Genomic DNA, 19,270 nt, shown 5'->3' with positions numbered 1-19,270 from the left:
CAAATAAAGCAGCCCTGCAAAAAACAGTGTACTTTGTACTTTTTCAGTACTTTGTACAGACGTTTGTTTGTTTGTTTGACGCCAATAAATGATTCCTTAATTGCATGTAATAGGATAATTTAGATTTTTTTTATATGCAGTGAATAAAGCTGCCTTTGCGCATGTTGGCCCATAGGTTTGGCCTGAGCTTTGTTGCATTACACCGTTCTGTCCAGCAGGCGTCAATACCATGCAGTGTTTGGACTGAATCATCGTTTCTCCCATCACTTCTTTAAACAGTCTGGAATGTTCTGGGACTCCGTGGATCGATTCTTTTAGAACATTCTGCACGTTTATAGGCTGACTTCAGCAGGGAAAAGTTCCGATGATGTGATTGGCTGCAGTGCTCGGTTCATGTTCTGGACTGTTCTCTGGAAGTGTTAAAACGCATCACAGCTCTCTTCTGCTGCCAGACAGAACTCGTGTGCGCATTTCTCGAGCTGCTACACCACAGGTGATTCACAGACTCGGCAGTATTACTGGTGAGAAGTATTTTGATTTTTAATATTATTGTCATGCATTGAAACTTTAACAGTCATTTATGCATGCTATTACGCTGACTGATACATAAAATTAGCTGCAATCCGATAGTTACTTAGCATCTTAATGGGCTTTTGTTGTTATTATAAAATTGCTATGAAAATCACCATTTCACATAAACCTAATGTCATTGTAAACAGTGAAAGTGAGTGACGCTGTCATTTTCGCAACATCTGCTCGAGGACGAGAAAATAATCTGAAAACAAAAGTTTCATGTTTTGAGCGATGTGTGTTTATGTTAATGTGTTATTCAGGCACTGCAAACATTAAATAGTTTGCAAACATTAAATCAGTTTGCTCACAAACCGTCAATAATTATACGGAATGTTCTCGAACGTTAAGAATTTGTGGTATTTGAACGTTTTCGAAAGGTTTTGCGTGCGCACGCGCTTAATAACGGTACTTTATCCCATTGAATGTTCTGGAAAATCATTCCAGTATCTATAATCGGTCACTTCCAACTCTTAAAATCCTACAATACTTATGGAAATCACGGATGTTGCATAATAGTTTGGACTCATCTCGGAGCAAACAGGGCAAACGTTTATCCAAAGCGACCAGAAAATAACACTGATTTATCATAGAGAGAAAAAAAACAGTGCCAAAATAAAGTTAAATGTGTTCAAGTTAGGAAACAAAGTTTGAAGTTCAAGCTAAAAACGAGATGCATTTTAAATAAAAGTAAATACATTTTTTTATCAGGATGCAGTGAAAGAAAGAGTTTTACAAAAAATCAAGAGGTCATTCTAGATCCCTTTTCATGAGTAGAGCATGACATTATATATATCTTAACACTGAAATGGAGGTCTTCAGGGATTTGTATGCAAGTCCGTTAGAAAAGCTAATATAAATAAATACAAAATAACCTTCTGTATCCTACAGAAGAGAAAAGTCAACTACATCTGGGATCATTAGATGAAGGATACATTGAACAAATCTATTGGATTATATTAAATCTTCTTAGATTAAAAATGAAAAAATCTTAATTGCTTATAGTTTAATTTTAAGCTGTCTTAAACAATCATTAATTTTTTTTTCGGCTTAGTCCCTTTATTAATCAGGGGTCACTACAGCAGAACGAATCGCCAACTTATCCAGCATATGTTTTATGCAGCGGATGCCCTTTCCTCTGCAACCCATCTCTTGGAAACATCCCTACATACTCATTCACACACACACACACGAAACTCCCATGCTAACATGAGAACATGCAAACTCCACACAGTAATGCCAACTGACCTATTCAAGGCTCAAACCAGCGACCTTCTTGCTGTGAGGCGACCGTGCTACCCACTGCACCACTGTGACGCCTTGTCTTGAATATTGTCAAATATTAAGTGGGCCTGCTGTTCCAGTGACCAATAGATAATGAATATGTTTGGGGAAAACGATTCAGTGTCTAACTTGTGGTGTAAGTATTACTTGGAGAAAATAATGACAATAGTTTTATGTGAGCAGTTTTGATGATCTTTTTCCACAGAAGAATGAAATTCTAATGGTTTAAAATGACTAGGCATGGGCCAGTATAAAATTCTGATGTGGTATGATAACCTTGGATAAAAATATCACGGTATTGTAATTACTGATTTAAAATATATTTAAAATCTTTTAAATGTCTGGATAAAAAACTAAAACCTTTTCCCCTTTGAACATAATATATTTTATTTTGAGAAGCATTCCAAATATTTTGGAATAGTAAACAGGTCAGGCTAAATAATTTAAATAATTCTGCTTTCTTCATTAGTTTCAAAAACAGATTTAATCACAATTTAAAACGGCTTCTTTGGATATATTTTCTGCTGGCGAAACTGTTGTCCTAAAAAAAAAAAAAATCTTACACATACCTTAGGAAAGTTATAGCAGAATATTTTGACAATTTTAACACCTTTACTTTTCCAAACCTTGAAAACGGTTATCGTCCCATGCCTAAAAATGACTCTCTTAAATAATGACAGATTTTCTGTTGTTCTGGGGTAGTTTATATATAAAAGTACATTAAATATAAAAGTGATTTATATTTTTCTAAGTAAAACTGTCATCACTGCTAAAAATGAAAGAAGAATCAACTTGAAGGATCAAAGTCTTCCCTCTCTGCTTGAAGAAGAAGCATCTTTTAACACAGGGACAGCTGAAGCACTCTGTGTGGTGGTTCATGTAGGCCACAGGATCATCTGATGTCTAGTGTGCCAGAAACGCATTAGAGTAAACAGTTACAGTGCAACATATAAACAAAGCATTGAGCTATCTTTAGAAAATTAAACAAACTTGTATGCCATATTTGGTTTGAATGCTCATAATGTGTTCCATCATGAACATTAACTTGTGCCATTATATCTGTTTGTTTGTCAGAAACCATGTCAAAGGGACCAGCAGTTGGCATTGATCTAGGGACCACCTACTCCTGTGTGGGTGTCTTTCAGCATGGCAAAGTTGAAATCATTGCCAATGACCAGGGTAACAGGACCACACCGAGTTATGTTGCATTCACTGACACAGAGAGACTGATTGGAGATGCTGCCAAAAATCAAGTAGCGCTGAACCCTACAAACACAGTCTTTGGTAAGCCATGACGTATATGTTTTAATTTGATCTGTATCAAAGTACTTTAAGGCATGTCATTTCACTCAGTGGCCATTTTTGATACTCCTCTTGGGCATGCATCCAATAGCCCCTTTCACACAGTGATACCGGTAAATATCTGGAAAATTTCCCGAACGACTTTACCGGTATATTCAAAAAAGCACTGTACACACAGGCGAGGACGTTACGGAAATTTTCCGGAAAAGAGCATTCACACATCCATTCCAAAATACCGGTAAATTCTGACATCATTCACCACAAATGAGCTTTAAACGGCTACGCTTGTATTTGTAAACATTTGACTAAATTACAAACTCTGTGGATAATCAATATTGTGAACAACTTTCGCAGGATCACTTTCGCATGTCGAGATGTTCATAATATGTGCGTGTGCAGGCGCTCACAGGCTGTTTCACAGGCACACGCAAAGCTTGAAGGTAAACAAACAACGGCTTATCATAAGCATCTCATCGATGATTATTTACACAGTTGGCATTAAGAAGAACATATAAACGTGATCTGACTAACTTCTAGCAGCTAAATGTGTCTGGAAAAATATTCAAAGGCTTTTATTCTCACAAACCACGCGGACGTAAATGCGCCTGACTGTTGTGATTGGCTAAAGCAGACGTCTCACATCAGCATGTTCTAGACGTGCACGCGCTTATTACGGGAATCTTCCTTCTGCATTCACACAGCGCAGCATTCCGGCAAATTGCCGGTAATGTTACAACTTCTCTTTCCGGAAAATAGCCAGAACGAATTTACCGGTATTTTCAAAAAGGACCTGTTCACACATACAACCTTTCCGGAAAATTGCCGGAAAGGTCTGTATGTGTGAAAGGGGCTAATCTCTTTGATTGGGAAAAGATCAAAATTCTCAAACTTTTTTTTTTCTGTTTGCAGAACTTAAAATTAAATTACAATTTTTGGAATCACTAATACAATTTAACAACTTCTGTCACAAATTTTGTACCTAATTAAAAAAAAATAAATAAATAAGCGATTACGGATTACAAAATCAGAAAACATTTGTTTTTAAGTGTAATTGGTCTGGTTGGTTCAAGCTTTATGTGTCAGGGTTCGAGGTTTGTAGAAAAAGGAGTGAGGACCCAATTGCAGAGTGAATGGTTATTTGTTATCAATAAAATAAAATGCAAAATAAACAACCCAGAGGGGGAAAACATTAATAAAACTAATAAACAATCAAAACAAACTAGGATGGAAAGACTGGCAGGGATCAGGACTGGAACAAGGCAACATACAACGAGACAAGGCAACATACGATGCTTACTGGCACAGGACAGCAGACATGAGGAGATTATAAGCAGAAGTAAATTGACACAAACAGGTGAACATGAGAAACTAATAATGGGTTAACAAGGAGGGTGGGACTAGACAATAGACCGGAGAGTACATGACACAAAGAGACAACACATGCCATGCGCTCACGTAAAACAAGACTAGAACACTCAGCCAATGAGAGAACTCATTAACCACGCGTTCGTATGACAAGTCAAACAACACTGAAGCACATGACAAAAGCATGTGATCACAATGTAAACACTGAGGCACGTGCTTTGACCACAGATGCAAGACACGAGCACACTATAGATGAAAACACCTTACTGTGCGCTCACACATATGCAAGACGGAAACGCTGAGAATGAAACAGCGTGATGCCGACAGAACAAACACAAACACGAGTACAAGAGCATGCGTCCCAGGCACGCACAGAGCCTGCACACCCGCATCAAGCAAGAGACACATTCAATGACAGAAACAGGACAAGACAGAGCTAGTGTCCGGCCTCTGCCACCAAAACAAGAATTTACAAGACCAAAGTGGCAGAACCCTGACATTATGTAGATATATTTCTACAGCAAAAAAAATCTCACCCCACACACACAGATATATTCATCTGGAGCGGTTAAAAACAGTTGAAACTGTTAGTAATTTTATTAATATTATTATTCTTTACAAAGGACACAATAAATAGTATACACTAAAAAAATAATAAAAATTTAAATAAATTAGCCTATTAAAATGAATAGCTATTATAAAGAAATTGAATCAAGTTATCAAATCTTCAGTGTATAATTCATTCTGATTAAAGATCAGCAAATTAATCTGTCATTTAGTTTTTTTGTTTGATGACATTTAAATAACAGAGGTGTCACTTTAAAAATGCACAAATCTATTATGAAAGCATTTGATTGCTTTCCTAACTTTTTATAAATATTTAAGACAAATTAGCTGTGTTGATGACAGTACTGTAAGGAACTGTAAGGAAATTATTTGCTGAGATTCCAGCGCATTTGCTGACTGCAGAGGGTTTACAACATTAAAGCTGTAGAAACTGTTTTAAAGAAGAAATGTCTGTACCGAGCCATTACCATGGATATTCATCAGTTTATATTGATTGATGATTGGCTCTTTTACCAGAAGGTAGGGCCCAAAACTGTAGAATACACAAGACATGTAACTCGTTTAGTTTTTAATGGGGAAAAGTGTTATGTCAATATGGCAAATGAAGTCTTGTCTTCTAGTAAAGTACTTATAATGAACTCTCTGATGTCAGCTAATGTACTGTAATCTTAGTGAACACTTGCTTTACCGGCATCTTTTCAATGTAATTCTTCTTTATTTCTATAGCGCTTTTACAATGTAGATTGTGTCATTGCAGCTTAACATAGAAGATTGTAGTAAATTGAAACAGTATCTGTTCAATTTTCAGTGTTGAAGTTCAGTTCAGTGTGGTTTAAAATTCACTGCTGAGAGTTCAAACACTGAAGAGCAAATCCATCGATGTGCAGCTCAACAAGTCCTGAAACATGCAAGCTAGTGGTGACAGCGGCAAGGAAAAAACTTCAACAATTGTGAAGAAAAAACCTGAAGTGAAGTGAAGAATTAAAAAACCTCGAGAGAACTCTTGAGAAATATATCCACCTAAAGCTTGAAATCTCTACTTGTAGCAAACATTAAGCAAACTTCACTTGCAAACAAATGTTTTCTGGTTTTGTAATCTATATGAAAGGTAAGCAAGGTACATTCGGTGCTGTCTAATGTCATAAACTCCCACCTCTACTATTCAAATGCAAATTACATGACAGCAACTACTTGAACACCACATAAACGTGAACAAAGAGTGCATTGTGCCAAGAGTGTCATTTTGGTAGGAGATTTGCCATCAAGACCAACTTGGTCATTACTTCAAATTTGGAATTACTTCAAATTCAGAATGTGGTCGAATGTGGCATATTTCAGAGGATGAAATTGTTTAACATGTATACAGAAACGGCCATAAAGAAGGTTGGTCTTGTAATCTTGTTCTTTTGAGTGTGGATGTACATTAGCTTATGCAACCTTAAAAAAATATTTGCGTGTGTGATTCAAACATTTGGAAACAAAATTTAAAATACAGTCATTCAATTGTATTGTTGGTGGAAATATAGGATTCAGTGTTGCCAGATTGGGTGATTCCTGCTGAATTGGGTGGTTTTGAATGTGATTTTGTGGGTAAAAAATGGCATGGGCGGCATAGTTCACAAAGTTTGGGCGTACATACTGTAGTAGGTGGTGTAATCTACACAACAATATGTGCAGTGAGAGGAGGGCACTGGTCGATGTGATCTGGTTATGTTGTGGTTCTTTCACTGCTGGCGTTGGTTGCTGTATGATTAAAAAATAATGACAGTTAAAGTAACCAGGTTATTTTAATTTTAAATAAATGAAAAGTTAAATAAAATATTAATTTAATATTTTGGGCAGTTTTTAGTGTGTTTAGGTGGGCTTTGAACAGCTTTTGGGCTGGAAAAATTCAGCTATATCTGGCAACACTGATGGGATTAAATCCTAAGCTTGGAAAACAGGGTTCTGTTCTTCGTACCTCGCTTAAATGATCTAAGATTATTTGGCAGATCCTGGATCTTTTAATCTTGATAACTGATCTCTCGCTAATTTGGTTCTTCAAACAAGTTCATGAATCAGATTAGAATGTCTAGATGAACTGATCTGAGATTGCTGCGTGTGTTGTGAAGGACAGATCTATCGATCCTCGAAATCATGATCAGCAATGCAACGATTGGCTGACGGCACAGCAGCGTAATGACATCATCTGATTAATATTCAATTATCCATGTGAGCAAAATTACATCAAATTAGCAGTAAACCGCTTGTTAAATATGACACGCAATAACCTAACACATTTGTTGTGAGCTGCAGGCTTTACATTTTCATGTGTTAAGAGTATTCATCATGTATTTCAATGCAAATAAATGTATTTAGTTCTACATTTAGAAAAGATTTTCTTTATTATAGTAGCCGTTTTTTAATCGGTGTAAAGAATAACTGGTTGTTTACAAAAGCATTTTCATATTGGTAAAGGCGTCTGCAACTTTTGTGAAGCATCAAATCACTGGCATATTAACTATCAAAACATGTTTATGACTGCATAAATGTATTATTGCTTTAAAAAAAGTCACATATTGTGCATTTCTATTATACACAATTTGTACTAAAGCGATCTAAAAAGTTCATATCAATAAGTTTTCTCTTTGCACCACCAGGTGGCAGTCTTTGTACTTTCATTTCTAGGGTGCAGATTGCATACGTTTTATTAATATGTATAATTTTATTTATTTTTTTAATGACTATAACTTTATATATATATTTATATATATTTAAAAAATATGTACCATTTTCCCAAGTGTATATAATTACTACTGTAAGAAAATATCAGAATTCGGAACATACTTTCTGTATTATCTTTGCTTGAACAAAGCCGATCTAATCCGGTTTATATGAATTGAACCTGCTCCCGATCAGGTTTGACCTAGCAGAACTGTTGCTATGACAACATCTCTCGGATCAGCTTTGAAGAACGAAACGATCCTGGATCGTGTCAAATCGTCAATATCCAAATCCAGCTAACTGAGTAATCCATTTATGAAGAATGGACCCCAGTTTTGGAAAATTTGATGCTTAAACATTCAAACAGAATGCCTAGGAGAATGCTTGACAGACGTTTCAAACATGGTGAAATTATTTACTTTGTTCACTAGGTAGCCATAACAACTGTTATATTTTTCCCCCATGCAAAACTTTTCGAGTGACACAAATTGTGCATTCTATAGTCTTTGTCTGCATTTTTTGTGTAAATGACATGTTTGTTTTCATGTATTGTGACATTGAAGTGCTTGTGTTTATTTAATGGATGATGTTGTTGCTGATTTTGTTTTCAACATTTGTTTTTCTAGATGCTAAAAGGCTAATTGGACGGAGGTTTGATGACGCTGTTGTGCAGTCAGACATGAAGCATTGGCCTTTTACTGTTATAAATGACAACTTGCGCCCCAAAGTTCAAGTTGAATACAAAGGGGAGACAAAGACATTTTACCCAGAAGAAGTTTCTTCCATGGTGCTCACAAAGATGAAGGAAATTGCAGAGGCATACCTTGGAAAAGTAGGTTTCTGTCAAATACTCAGAGACCGTAATTGTATACAAACACCTACATTTGTAAAGTTCTGCTATGCTCCTGCAGGTTTAAAGAGGTTGATGTATTCAGCCTGTCAAAATTGACACATGAAGCAGTTTATTAGTGCATGAAAAAGGCCTGTTTGAACAAGAAAACATTTGTGGGGGGAAAAGTGTAGAGGGAATCCAAAAGCAGCCCAATGTTACATTTCACAGAAGACATAAATTTGTGTTCACAGACCATCACCAATGCTGTTATTACTGTACCGGCTTACTTCAATGACTCTCAGCGCCAGGCCACAAAGGATGCTGGAACTATCTCTGGCCTCAATGTTCTGCGTATTATCAATGAGCCGACTGCCGCTGCCATTGCCTATGGCCTGGACAAGAAAGTAAGAAAGTTAGATTTACTACACAGCAAATTACAGTAGTAATTGTGTAACATAACTGATTAAGGTATTCCATTACTAGGTTGGTTCTGAGCGAAATGTCCTGATCTTTGATCTTGGTGGCGGCACTTTTGATGTGTCCATCCTTACTATTGAGGATGGCATCTTTGAGGTCAAGTCTACAGCTGGAGATACTCATCTTGGCGGAGAAGACTTTGATAATCGCATGGTCACCCATTTTATCTCTGAGTTCAAGCGCAAATACAAAAAAGACATCAGCGACAACAAGAGGGCTGTCCGTCGGCTGCGCACAGCATGCGAGAGGGCCAAACGCACTTTGTCCTCCAGCACTCAGGCCAGTATTGAGATCGACTCTCTCTATGAGGGAATCGACTTCTATACGTCAATCACCAGGGCTCGTTTTGAGGAGCTTAATGCAGATCTCTTCCGTGGCACACTGGATCCGGTTGAGAAATCTCTCCGTGATGCTAAATTGGACAAGTCTCAGGTTCATGATATTGTCCTTGTTGGAGGGTCCACCCGTATCCCAAAGATTCAGAAGCTTCTGCAGGATTTCTTCAATGGGAAGGAACTGAACAAGAGCATCAATCCTGATGAGGCTGTTGCGTATGGAGCAGGTAATTATAACTTACTTTATTCTGAGTGCCCTATTTCATCAGGGATGTGCTTTCGTATTTTCAGAGCTTAATGGGGCAGCCCCTGTAATTTGTGCAAATCTGAACTTTTTTTAAGGGGATGAGGGCAGGGTGGTCTCCATCTTCAAAGCAGACAATCTCCTTCATTCTGGACATCTTTCAAGGGTGTAATTGTAGACCTACCTATGTTACTGTGTATATAACACATCGATATTGTGTAGTTCTATTATGTGATGAAGCCACTAACAATATGTAAGATTATGAATGCATGTGCACATTTTTTTCCCTGCTCACATTTGCATGTGATGACCACATGCGCTCTACTGTATGTACATTATAAATGCAGGAAGCACATTTGTTATTATTCTCTGCTAGTCATCTGCCTTCATGTGTTTATTAATTCAGTGCTACAGCCTAGCACCTCAAACTTAATACTTATAAAGTGTCATAAGTTTAGATGTTTTACAAATTTATAAAAATATAATTTATAATTAAACTTTTAAAAACAGGGCTGAAGAAAAGAGTAAGTAATAAACTCTTATTAGCGATGTATGATTTTTTTTTTTTCAGGGTGGAATGTTAAAGTATATAAGGCTAGTTAATTTAACTAGACTTAATATTTTTACAGTTCGAATTGTTGACTGACTAGTTGTTTATTTGTCACGTTGAAATAAAGAGTCGACAAAATTACAGGTAAAGTTATATTCTGTGGACACAAGAGAACTAACTGAGTTTGTGGCACCATCTAGATATGTATGGATTTGTCCTGATATTGAGGTAAAGTATACAGTGCATCCTGAAAGTATTCTTAGCGCTCGCTTTTGTCACATTTTGTTGTTACAGCCTTATTCCAAAATAGATTAATTTATTTCCTCAAAATTCTTCACACAATGCCCCATGATGACAATGTGAGAAGTTTTTTTTTAATTGTTGCAAATTTATTAAAAAGAAAAACCTGAAAAATCACATGTACATAAGTATTCACAGCCTTTGCTCAATACTTTGTTGATGCACCTTTGGCAACAATTACAGCCTCAAGTCTTTCTGAATATGTTGCCACAAATATGTTGTCTTTGGGAAATTGAGCCCATTCCTCTTTGCAGTGCCTTTCAAGCTATATCAGGTTGCATGGGAAGTGACGGTGTACAGCCATATGACACATTTTCAGATCTCTCCAGAAATGTTCAATAGGATTTATGTCTGGGCACTGGCTGGGCCACATTAACTGAGTTGTAGTGAAGGCACTCCATGCTATGTGTCATTGTCCTGCTGGAAGATGAACCGTTGCTCCAGTCTGAGGTCAAGAGCACTCTGAAGCAGGTTTTCATTCAGGATGTCTCTGTACATTGCTGCATTTATATATCCCTCTATCCTGACCAAGCGGCAACCTCCCGCTCTCTCTCAGGAAGCCAATACGGAAGTAACTAAAACTGCAATTCATCCGAAATTCCGCTAGTCTTAGCCGCTCCTGGCTCCAAAACAGAGCAAATTTCAATTGAGCCCACTGTTAGAATGGCCAACTTTACAGCAGAAAAAAAGGTGTTTACAGCCTGGTACAAAAAAAGATTTTGGTTAATACAGCTAATATTACCCTTTATGACAACTGTGAGGGGGGTGAATTTTTTTTATAACTCATCCGTTTCATTTATATTAAGTTATATTAAGTTTGCATAATTAAGGGCGTGGCCTTTTGATTGACAGCTAGGTTGTTGGTCGCCGTCACGTCACCTCAGCCGAATCCGGCAGATTAGCCACTGAACTCGGCATATTTATCGTATTTTAGTGTTGTTTTATGTGGCTTTACACAGTCAACTGCCTTTTGGACTTGTTTCCTACAATTATTTGATGGAATGTCATGCTGAGTGCACTTAATTGTGCTCACAAACCATTCACGTGGCCTCCGTTTTCCATGTGAGTAAAGTTATATACTTATATACCATCTCTATATACCATCTCTATACATGTATTTGTTTTATTTAAGATCATTTATCATTTATATTTATATTTAGAGCTGTAATGCACTCCAGAATCTGTCAGATTGATTAGCTGTAGGCTCTAGAACAGTCATCTGAAGCGTTGTCATACAGTGTTATGCTGGATTTCATCAATAGTCTTACATTAACTAACACAGACTATATCTGAAGTGTTTGGAAGTAATTCGTGTTTTCCTCCTGTTGAAAAACGTCATAAGAACAATGTTTAGTGGCTCAATGTATCACAGCAGTGTTTTTAAAAGACTAAACACTTTATTGATATAGTATACAACCAAGCACAAGTGGTCAGAATACAAACGAGTCACAAGTGATAAAGTATTAAGCGTTCTCCCAAAGTAAACCAGGTGTCTGAACCAGGTCCAAGCAAAATGCAGCAGGTGTCTGTAGCTCCGCTCACTCTCCGCCTCTTTGCCCTTGTTTGGTATCCTGCCGTGGGTGTGATGACGCGCGAACAAAATGGCGACGGTTGGCCGCGCCTACTTGTGGCTTCTTTTGCGCTCTTTAGAAACCTATGGGTGACGTCACGGATACTACGTCCATATATTTTACACTCTATGATCCTGACTAGTCTTCCAGTTCCTTCTGCTGAAAACATTCCCACAGTTTGATGCTGCCACCACCATGCTTCACTGTAGGGCTGGTATTAATTTTAGTCCAATCAGACCAGAGAATTTTGTTTCTAATGGTCTAAGAGTCATTCAGATGCCTTTTGGCAAACTCCAGACAGGGAGTGGCTTTTTTCTGGCCACTCTACCTTACAGGCCAGATTGAAGGATTGCTGCACTGTAAAGTTCTCCTCTCTCCGCAGAAAAACACTGGAGCTCAGACAGCATTACCATCAGGTTATTGATCATCTCCCTGACTAAAGCCCTTTTCTCCCGATCACTCAGCTTAGATGGCCAGCCAGCTCTAGGAAGAGTCCTGGTGGTTCCAAACATCTTCCATTTACGGATGATCGAGGCCACTGTGCTCATTAGAAAATTCAGAGCAGCAGAAATTTTTCTGTAACCTTCCCCAGCCTTGTGCCTCGAGACCATAGATGTATACACTAGATGTCGCCTGGCCTATTGTTGTCTATTGGACGGAATGCGTCAATAGCGCAGCCATCTTGCTACAGGGTAGCGCTCCTTTGAAATGAATGCGGGACCAAGGTACAGTGGAGGACTGTGGCCATCCAAAGCCAGAGATATAAACAAATACACATATATCTATGATCGGGAGTTTTCCTGGATGTTAGTGTGTAATTTTTTTTTTCTAATTACGAAAATTATAATTTTACATCACTTTTCTACATTGATGGATCAGTGACCGCACGGGCATTCCTGACAAAAAGCTTGTATTCACCCTCCCTGTTAAATTTAATATAATCCGTGTCCTGAAACACAGCTCCTCTCCTGCTTTCACTTCTCATACTGACGGAGGGAGCGATTCGTTTGTGAATGAATCCCCCGAACGACTCTTTCACTAACGTTATCCGACAATAATACAAGTTTCTGGCAGCACAGCATCTCGTTGTCATATTTCTTTTGCATTGTTTGCTGATTTTATTCAACAAAACTAGCATAAGCCGAGTGTTTAGTGCGAGTTGGAGCTGCTTTGCCTTATGGGGAATGCAGTAAGTGACTGTCATCATCAATAACGTTACCTGATTAGCACAAAAGTTCAGAACATTCAAAAACAGAAAAAAACCTAATAATACCTATGAAATGTTCTGCCTTTGTGCTTTGCTTGCTTTGTTTGCTCGTTACTACACCCGTAGACAGCGCTAAAGTCCTGCATCTTCACGTAATAACACTGTCTTGACTAGTGCGGTTGAATGACATTTGTCCTGGGAGCACTGTACCAATGTGGCGGCGCTATTGACGCATGTTGAGGGTCCCTATGCGATATCTAGTGTATATATCTATGCCTCGAGACAATCCTGTCTCAGAGGTCTACAGACAGTTCCTTTGTCTTCATGCATGGTTTGTGCTTTGACATGCACTGCCAACCGTGGGACCTTATATAGACAGGTGTATGCTTTTTCAAATCATTTACTATCAACTGAATTGAACACAGGTGAACTTCAATTAAGCTGCTGAAACATTTAAAAAATGATCAGTGGAAACATTTGGAAGGTAAACAGTGGAATGTTCCTGAGCTCAATTTAGAGCTTCACGGCAAAGGCTGTGAATACTCATGTACATGTGATTTTTCAGGTTTTTCCATTTTTAATAAATTTGCTACAATTTAAATTTTATTTTGAGGAAGTAAATGAATTTAATCTAATTTAGAATAAGAATGTAACATTAAAAAAATGTGTAAAAATTGAAGCACTATGAATACTTTCTGGTTACGCTGTAAGCCTATGAAATATTACTTAGGTCATTATTAAACTGAAACATTTCAACTGAAAAATCCAACAATGAAATTTAAACTGTGTGGCCAATATCAAATATTTATATATTATTATTTTTAGAATTATTATTTCTATTATTTAAAAACACATGCATATATAAGTTTTAGGGGTTTTTATACTTGGCTGATGTTAAGCTGTTTTGACACAGTATACGTTGTAAAAAGCACTGTAAAAATAAACATGAATGGAATTTGTCTGTTTTCATCCAGTGCTAACATGTTTCAGTGAATCATTGCAATTGCTTTTCCAGGATTGATAGTGTTCCTGGTATTATGTTTACAAGTGTGTTTCTTTAGGATGTTAATAACAAGAAATGGTTTCCATCTCGGCTGACTAATTGTGCATTTGTGTTGAGATTTTGTTGCTTCCTTCTACTTTTGTACTTTAGTCAGCCTACAGTATGTCATGCTGCATATGAATGAGTGGAAAAGCAAGTAAAGACCTTTTTTAGACCCAGTATACACCTGTATTTAGTCAGTGTTGTAAACTTGTGATAAGATTGACTAAGAATCTTAATACTTTTTTCCCCACAGCTGTCCAGGCAGCCATTTTGTGTGGAGATAAGTCTGAGAATGTCCAAGACCTGTTGCTCCTGGACGTCACCCCTCTGTCTTTGGGAATTGAGACCGCTGGTGGCGTTATGACCATCCTGATCAAACGTAACACTACCATTCCAACCAAACAAACTCAGACCTTCACCACCTACTGCGACAACCAGCCTGGTGTCCTCATTCAGGTGAGCAGCACCTAATGTCTAATGTTTTGACCCTAGGTTTTTTGCGAGGTTTAACATTTCATTGCATTCTTCTACTGTATAGGTGTACGAGGGGGAGAGAGCCATGACCAAGGACAATAATTTGCTTGGAAAGTTTGAGTTGACTGGAATTCCTCCGGCTCCTCGTGGTGTTCCTCAAATTGAAGTAACCTTTGACATTGATGCCAATGGCATCATGAATGTCTCAGCTGTAGACAAGAGCACCGGCAAGGAGAACAAGATCACCATCACCAATGACAAAGGTAATATGTTTGTGGCTTCTTGGGTGTTTCTTAAAGCATTACTTCACTTAAAAAGACCTGTTATTCCTGTTAATCATGACATTTCAATTCCCTGAGACCTTTTATTCATCTTCAGAACACAAATTAGGATCTTTTAGATGAAATGTGAGAGCTCTCTTGCCCTTCATAGACAGCAAGGGTTTAGAGACATTTAAAGTCCAGAAAATGAATTTAAAAAATTGTCAAAACATTCCATGTGACTTAAGTGCTTCAATTATAATGAAAACAACTCTGTTCGCCAATGTCCTCAAGATCAGATTAGGTTGTGCTTCCTAGGGGTAGTTAAATTCTTGCATGTTGCGCTGTTGACCCTAATGACAATAAATTGCATTTCCCATAGTTTCCCATAGCATTTCAGAGCACACCCTTCTCTGATGCACAAGGGGTAGACAAAGGTCTCAAGGGATTGGAACAGTAGGATGATGAGTAATTAATAACAAACCTTTCATTTTTGGGTGAAATAACCCTTTGAATTGAGGGTGTATTCATGGAATTGCAGTTTAGTTTCACAAGCAGAAAGTCTTGTCTTTTGACAGTTGTGTTTATAGAGGTACTTTTGAAAGGAATGCATTACAATATTGAGCTACTCCCCCAAAAAAGTAACTACTGTAAGTGCATTACTTAGTTACTTTTTATGGTAAATCATGCGTTCTATTACTTTTTGCATTACTTTTCCATACCCGGCGGAGGTTTGATCTCTTTCAGAACATGCAGGTGTTTTTTTTTTTTTTTTAACCTTTTTTTATAGAGAACTACACCTTGATTTTCCTTTTAAAAAATGTAGGATAAAATATGTTTTGAGATAAAGATTGCAATAAAGCCCAAGAGTACAAAATTACAAATAAAATTTTGAACCTTAAAATGTTTAAATTTCAGCTATTCTTTCGCAGAACGTTAACCATGTTTGGAATAAAAAAAAAACTACATCTCCCCTGTTTTACCTTAAGACCATTTAAAACAACAGAGTACACAATACATTTCACTATGAATACTGCATTTTGACAGAAGGTATTACTCTATTCTCTAGAGTTTTATCTTTATAAATCACAGCCTATCAATGAATAACTTGTAATGCCTGTTATATTTCGCAAAATTAATAATCATCTATCTCTATTTCAACTCGTAATTATTAGCTCTAGTCGTCGAGTCTAAGGTTATTGCTAACGTTAGTTTTTCCATATCTGCATTACTTTTCTGACACTCACAACCTGGATCAGCGCTGACATCTTGTGGACAAACCAAGTATTACAAAAATTATTCAATGCATGGTCAGAAGTATCAAGCTCTGTGCATTAAATAAGCAGGTTTAACATAAGCACAAAATAGTTATATTAGCTGCTGATGTCTTTATATAAAGATTTACATTTCTCTATAGCTCTTGGTCCAATAAAGAGCCTAAAAACAAGGAAGATCTGTGTGGGGATTTTTTTTGTTTCACCCTCACATGAAATGAAGGAAGAGTGACTACACTTCTAAATGATTTTGCTATTTGAAAGCCTAACCACTGGTCTCAACTCTTCCAGGACGTCTAAGCAAGGAGGACATTGAGCGCATGGTCCAGGAAGCTGAGAAGTACAAGGCTGAGGACGATGTCCAACGAGAAAAGGTTAGTGCCAAAAACGGCCTTGAGTCCTACTCCTTCAACATGAAGTCCACAGTTGAGGACGAAAAACTCAAAGGCAAGATTAGTGAAGAGGACAAGCAGAAGATCATCAACAAGTGCAATGAGGTCATAAGCTGGCTGGACAAGAACCAGGTATGTCACTTAGCTTTTATGTCTGAGGTGTGTTTATGCATTGACATTACTCACTTCATGTTGCCATGTCTATTCAGACTGCAGAGAAGGAGGAGTTTGAGCACCAGCAGAAGGAGCTGGAGAAGCTCTGCAACCCCATCATCACCAAGCTGTACCAGGGCCCCGGGGGGATGCCAGAGGGGATGCCTGGAGGAGGCTTTCCTGGAGCAGGTGGTGCTCCTGGTGGAGGTGGATCCTCGGGACCAACCATTGAGGAAGTTGATTAATTCATTCTGAGAAAATTATCACTGTTTGGAGCACCTTTATTGTTAAAGTCTAAAAATACTGGAAGCACTTAAGTCTTTTTTCAGTTTGTGCATGTTTATTATTTGTCAAATATTTCAGAGGTGTAATCAGGCCAGTTTTGAGTTGATGTGTAACACATATGGGCATATTATCAGGTTGATATGTAGCTGTTTTGAGCTGCATGTTTTTATGTTTTGTCAGAAATAGTGCATATGCATATGTTGTGTCTAACATGCACAATAAAGACGTTGCTGTTCACATAGTGAATGCTACATTGTGTTATTGGTTCTTAAAGTAAAACATTTGAAATAAGGTAAAATGTTTATTAAACTGACAATTTCTAAACTCTTCCTCATGCGTTAGGTTTCGCAGGTTGCTGAGGTGCAAAGTTCAAGCTTGGTGAACGGTGACTTTCGAAATCAGATCACTTGACTACTTGAGAACAATCGAGGATCAAAACATGACATTACGACAGAATATCGCATGCTCAAACTCTAAGCTGCGATCACACTTGAATTTTCTTCCCATAGACTTCCATTCATACGCACACGAATGCGTCATACGGGAAATGCAGGGTCAGGCGTCAAGTTTCGCAGGTTGCTGCGGTGTAAAGTTCAAGCTTGGTGAACTCTGACCTGCAAAATCGCATCACTTGACTGCGTAAGACCAATTGAGGATCAAAACATGACCTCTCTGGACAGAAATTTAAAACATGGAGCAATCGCTCGCTTTTTTTATGTCTAATTATCTTGTTTAATCCCACCCCTTTTCGCAGCACTATACGACAGAATTTTGTAAATTCAAACTCTGGAGTGACCGCAGTTTAAGCCAGATGTTATTGAACGTCCTAAACTTTTTGATTGGTCAGAATTAACGTGCGGGAAAATGCTGATGGATCTCCCACAAGAAAATGGAAAGAAATTGTATCTCTAGTTATAGTATACTATATAGTTTATATACATCACTTCAGACAAACTATACATTTCGAGAATGAAGTGCAGCTGCGGCTGGAAAAACAATATTTAATGCATTGCAAATGATGAAGGCGCATCTCAGGTCACCTCAGGAGGAGACGCAAACTAATTAGTAGCTTAACTGCTACATGCTCATCTCTGGAAATATTACCAACGATCCATCCGGTAATGTTTTTCCCTCTCTCTCTCTTTCTGTTTAAAATTGTTTGTAAACGCTGACAAGTATTTTTCCTCCACACCCCATAAGATGGGACAGTGAATCGGACAACTGCAGCTGGATTAACAATAGTCCAAAAAGGCGCAGTACTTTTTGCGGTTGGGTCATCAAGGGGTTAGTTCAGATCATGATCTTACCACAAATGAACCGGTCCAGGGTTCGTTGGAAAGCGTACCGAGACCATCTCTTCAAGGAAGTCTCGTAAACTTTTTGGTCCGATTTTGTAGCAATCGCACATGAGTGTGATTGCTACATTCACACCTGCCCATACCAACTGCACCAAGAAGGAAAAACGAACAGTGCGTTCAACTGAACTAAATAATTCAGGTGTGAAAACACCCTATAGTAATAACATTTTGAACTATTGATCAAATACAATAATATTCTTTTCAGAACATTACAAATCTTACCAATACCTATCGTTTGAATGGCTAATGCAGTGGTAGGCAAGCCACATGTGGATATTTGATCTAAAATATATGGCTATCCAGCTGTCTCCCTTCAATAATATTTTGCGGTTTAAAAAATTAGAATCATCACTAGAAATCCAAAAGTTTCCTATTGAAAATACAATTACAATTCCATTTTAGTGTAATTTTTACAGCAAAATAAATAAATAAAACTCTGTTAACAATAAAAGGACGTTTCGACCTTAAGTGTAAGGGCAAGCAACTTATGTTTCTATGGTAACATCGTGCACATAAATTCAAAAAACATTCATGAGTGATGAGGGTGAAATAAAAAAATCTATAAATTGTCCTTTTTTCATTCATGGACTGAATGTTTATTTTTGAGTTGTGTATGGACATAAATAGAGGTTTTGTTTAAACCTGTATTATTTATAGTAGTAATATCAATGACTCTTAAAAAATATTCTAAAAAATCTATGTATTTTGTAAGTCATATTTTG

At 37.5% G+C, this 19,270-nt stretch overlaps 1 protein-coding gene across 1 annotated transcript; it reads left to right on the top strand.

Annotated features, from left to right (window-relative positions):
* The first annotated feature begins 236 nt into the window (after window positions 1-236).
* hspa8b (heat shock protein family A (Hsp70) member 8b) lies at window positions 237-17,431 on the top strand. The gene is given in 9 exon segments (NM_001200012.1): window positions 237-521; window positions 2,929-3,138; window positions 8,418-8,623; window positions 8,875-9,027; window positions 9,107-9,662; window positions 14,606-14,808; window positions 14,891-15,089; window positions 16,652-16,884; window positions 16,962-17,431. Coding segments are annotated over 8 exon segments (1,944 nt in total). The 5' UTR covers window positions 237-521; window positions 2,929-2,933; the 3' UTR covers window positions 17,151-17,431.
* Window positions 17,432-19,270: the final 1,839 nt, after the last annotated feature.

The sequence above is a fragment of the Danio rerio genome, chromosome 15 (genome assembly GCF_052040795.2).
Source record: "Danio rerio strain M-AB ecotype USA chromosome 15, GRCz13ab, whole genome shotgun sequence".
NCBI classification, from domain to species: domain Eukaryota; kingdom Metazoa; phylum Chordata; class Actinopteri; order Cypriniformes; family Danionidae; genus Danio; species Danio rerio.
This window is presented reverse-complemented; position numbering and strand designations above follow the sequence as displayed.